At 49.4% G+C, this 4,487-nt stretch overlaps 1 protein-coding gene across 1 annotated transcript in view; it reads right to left on the bottom strand.

The window, feature by feature from the left end:
- Positions 1–4,274, bottom strand: part of TTLL8 (tubulin tyrosine ligase like 8) — a 32,120-nt gene extending 27,846 nt beyond the window's left edge. Inside the window, exon 1 of the mRNA XM_006917879.2 lies at positions 4,208–4,274. Coding sequence (XP_006917941.1) covers positions 4,208–4,274 — 67 coding nt within the window. The remainder of the gene's footprint in view (positions 1–4,207) is intronic.
- Positions 4,275–4,487: the final 213 nt, after the last annotated feature.

The following is a 4,487-nucleotide window of genomic DNA, read 5'->3' as shown; positions in this document are numbered from 1 at the left end:
CGCGAACCACAGCCCGACCGGCGTCACACGACAGTCGGTCCGAGCCGGGTCACAGGCCCGGTGCGAGGGCGCGACCCCCGGGGCACAGGACCCGTTTCGGCTCGCTGCTCTGGCACGCCGCTTTCACGGGACAAACGCGGTCGCCAAAACCGACGCAAGGAGAAGCAGAAGACGGTACCGACCGCCGGCTGCCTCAGAGGCCGAATCGGGATTTCAGAGCCGCCCCGTAAGAGAGCAGACGGCTCCCCGGGCGGACGCCACCCGGCGCCTCGCCGGTCGCCCAGGGCTGGACGCGACGCCACGTCTTGTCATTCTCCACACTAGGACGATAAAGAAAAACCTTAAACGCCAGCTCAGCAGACACACAGAGCTTAACAAACACCGGTTTCCGCCCCAGCGGAACCCCCGGCGGCAGGAGGCACACAGACGGCCTGGGGTCGCCGGTCTGGGACCCCGCAGCCCTGGGCGACCTCAGGGCTCCTTGGGGCCACAGATACAGACTGGGGCACAGCGAATGATTCGGAAGCGCCTTGAGGAGGCAACTGCAGATGACCGAGCGTCACAAAGTGTGACAGTGACTGACTGACATTGTCCAGACGCCCAGAAAGAGTCCCCAAACCCCACGCGGGGACCTCGCCCGTGGCCGTCGGAGACGCCTGCAGCCACACCCTCCCTAGAGATCCGTAGGTAAGGGATGGAAACGGGCGCCCGGCAGACCTTCCAGAAGGGTCCGAAGCTCACGGAGGCCACAGGCCCACGTGGGAAGGAAGCTCTTCCGGGGGTCAGAGAAACGGCCGTTCCAACGGGGGCGGCCGAGCCCCGGGGAGGGTGGGTGGGCGCTGTGGTGGCCGTGCAGAGCTGACCATGGGGTCGGCTGTGGTCACAGCTGTGACAGAACCGCATCCTCCCCTGTCAGGCCTGTGACCTTCTCAGCCCTGCAGGTGCTGACAAAGCTCTGTCCCATCAACCTCCTGCTCGCAAAGCAGGGGACACCACTGCTACCAGGTGCCAAAGCGCCACCGTTCCGAGCAGCCACGGGCAACGCAGCTGGCCGGGGGTCTGGCCAGCACTGGCCACTGACCAGCCGTGGCTCCGACGATGCGACAGCCACACACTAAGGGCAAAGCGGGGTACACGGACTCCCAGGCGCCTTGGCCAGATGCCAGCCCGATCCACCCCGCCTCTCAGCTCGCCATGGGGTGGCAGGGGGCAGGGGGCACAGACCCGCCTGGACCCCGCCCTGAGGCAGCAATCGGACAGACCCCGAAGGCGGCTGTCTGCGGAACCGGAGGCTGTCCTCACGAGTGAGCCCACATCTCGAAAACGGAAAGCCGAGGGCAGCTCGCCGAGACTGAGGCGGCCCGACTCGCTGTGTGGTCCCCGGCGGCGCCGATTCGCACGCACGGAACAACCGCCAGCACACCTGGGAGGTACCAGGAGCACGCGAGCACGTGCCGGGCCTTCGTTAAGACACTGTTGCTCGTTTCGCTGAGTGTGACAAAAGAGTTATACAGAAAATGCCAATTTTAGAGATACGGCAGAAATATTTAGATACATACTAACATTTATTTAGAAAACATTATTGAAAATTTAATAAAATCATTAATAAAGACGAAAGAGACATTTCATAATATTAAAAAGATAAATTTGTCAGAAATATAACATTTTCAAGTGTGCATTAATAGTATATATTATTTGTAATATAACATACATACATGTATATATGTATAAGCACAAGTTGACAGAGATTAAAAGAAGAGACACAGCAAACCCACGATCCCAGAGGGCTATTTCAACACACTCCCCTCAGGAACCGCAAGCCAGGAACCACTGCGGACCTGAGCACCCCGTTAACCGACTGGACCTAAGGGCACACGCGGACCCCGTCAGCCACCCCCGGGACACGTTCTCTGCCCGCGTTCCTCTCCCAACACGGACCGCACGCTGGGCACGGGTATCTCGATCAACTCCGAAAGGCTGAAACAATATGGATTAAATTCTCTGATGGCCATCGAAGCAAACTAGAATAATGAAGAGGTAACTAGAAATTATCCTAGATGTTCAAAAATTAAGCAGCACATCTTTCAAATAAAGTGTGGATCAAAGGAGAAATTCAATGGAAATTCTTAAATGATTGGAATCGAACAGTTATGAAAATATGACATATCAAAGCATTATGATGCAGCTAAAAGTGATTAGAGAAAAGTTTATAGATTTTAAATGCACATATTAGGAAAGAAAACAAATTGGAAAGTACCTAAACTACCGTCCCAAGAGGCTAGAAAGAGAACAATTCAATAAAAAGACAGTAGAAGATAGGAAATAATAAAGAGCAGAATTCAATTAAATGGAAAACAAACGTACTACAGAGAAAATTAACAAAACCAAAAGTTGGATCTTTGAAACATTTTTTAAGTTGATAAACCTCTAAATAGACTGAGCAAGGAAAAAGAGAAACCGTGAATCACCAATATCAAGAATGAAAATGAGAACACCATGACTGATTCACAAATATTAAAATCAGGAGATAAGAAACATCCACCTGCCAGGAATTTGACAGTAAAGACACAGCTTATCAAAATGGACATAAAAGTAACAGAAAATCTGGAAAGGCCTATCTCTGCTAAAGAGATTAACTCTACAGTTAAACTCCAGGTCTAGATGGCATCACAGATCGATCTTTCCAAATATTTAAGCCAAACAAACAAACAAAACAAAAACCTTATGTAAACCCTTTCACTGAACAGGAAAAAAGACTCTTTTTAACTCTTTTTAGGAGACCATAAATTTAATACCAAAATCTGACAAGAACATCACGAGAAAGGAATAGTGCAGGCCAATCTCACCGATAAAAGTAGACGCAAAAATCTCAAACGAAAAATTTGTAAATCGAATTCTGTAACATACTAAACAATACACCATGACCCTGTGGGGTTGACTCCAGGAGTACGATGTTGGTTTAATATTTGAAAATCCATCAACGTAATCCACCACACAAAATCTGACAAGAACATCACGAGAAAGGAATAGTGCAGGCCAATCTCACCGATAAAAGTAGACGCAAAAATCTCAAACGAAAAATTTGTAAATCGAATTCTGTAACATACTAAACAATACACCATGACCCTGTGGGGTTGACTCCAGGAGTACGATGTTGGTTTAATATTTGAAAATCCATCAACGTAATCCACCACACTAATAATGGAAAAAAAAAAAAAAATATATATATATCTCATCATCTCAATAGATGCAGAAGAAAGCATGTGATAAAATGTAACAACTATTTGTTTAAAAACTCTCAGTAAACCAGGAGTAAACAGGGACTCCCTTTAAAGCTTACAGCAACATCACACTTCACGGTGGAATACTGAGCACTTTGCCCTGAGCTTGGGGAAAACAGCAACAAAAAAAAGACGTCACTGTCCCACTTGTATTTGACATCATGTTGAAAGAGATGGCCAATGCAATAATGTAATAAAAGATATAAAATTACAAAAATTGAAAAGATTTGCAGATGACCGTGCATGTGACAAATCTAAAGGAATCTACATGCTATTAGAATTAGTGTGTTTAGCAAAGTCACCAAAAACAAGTCAGTAAATTGAAATCAACTATTTCAATATACTAGAAACAACTAGAAAACGAAACTCAAACTGTCATCTACAGCAGCATTAAAAAATGTCAGATGTCTTGGAGTAAATCTAAGAGGTACCTGTACACTGAGGCTACAGAATATTGCTGGCAGGGATTAACTAAACGTGCATGGGCTAGAAGACTCAATGTTTCTTGCCCGTGTTAATTCTCACCCAAATCGATTTACAGAGTCAAAGCAATCAGTTAAAATCCCAGCGGGATTGTGTCTGTGCATGTGTGCTAATTAATTATTGGACCCTAACATCTACACGGTAATGCGAATGTCCAAGAAAACCAAAAGAGGTCTTGAAGAACAAAGTCAGAAGTTTTATACTACAAAATATTAAGCCTGGTTATCACGCTACAGGAATTACAATGGGGTAGCGGCGTAGCAGGAAGGAACAGGACAGCGTGGGCAGCCAGGACAGCATGGACAGCCCAAGTGGCGCTATGTCCGATTTTCACAGAAACGCGCGGCGACCGGACGCGCGGCAACACGGTTGCTCAGCCCTGCAGGCTGACGGTGGGGCCACCCGGGGCAGCTGGGAGGACAGGCGCCAAGGACAATACTGACTGTTCTCTTCTCTCCCGTCTCCTTCCAGCGAGGCGGACAAGAGCCTCTTCCTCTCGCCCAGCTCCATTCTGGCCTCTTCTGGCTGCTCGCCCTTCCTCCCTCCAGCTCGGGCCCCTGCGAGGAGGGGGAGATCAGTGACGGATGGGGGGGCTGCCCCCTGGGGCGGGAAGGTGGCAGGGCCGGGGCTGGGGCTGGGACAGGACTGGGGCAGGGCAGGGGCTGGGGCTGGGACAGGGCAGGGGCTGGGGCTATGGGGCAGGACTGGGGTACGGGCAGCACT

This window comes from Pteropus alecto, unplaced genomic scaffold (assembly GCF_000325575.1).
Source record: "Pteropus alecto unplaced genomic scaffold, ASM32557v1 scaffold118, whole genome shotgun sequence".
NCBI lineage: Eukaryota > Metazoa > Chordata > Mammalia > Chiroptera > Pteropodidae > Pteropus > Pteropus alecto.
The sequence above is the reverse complement of the archived record's forward strand: the minus strand, read 5'-3'. Positions and strand labels throughout refer to the sequence as shown.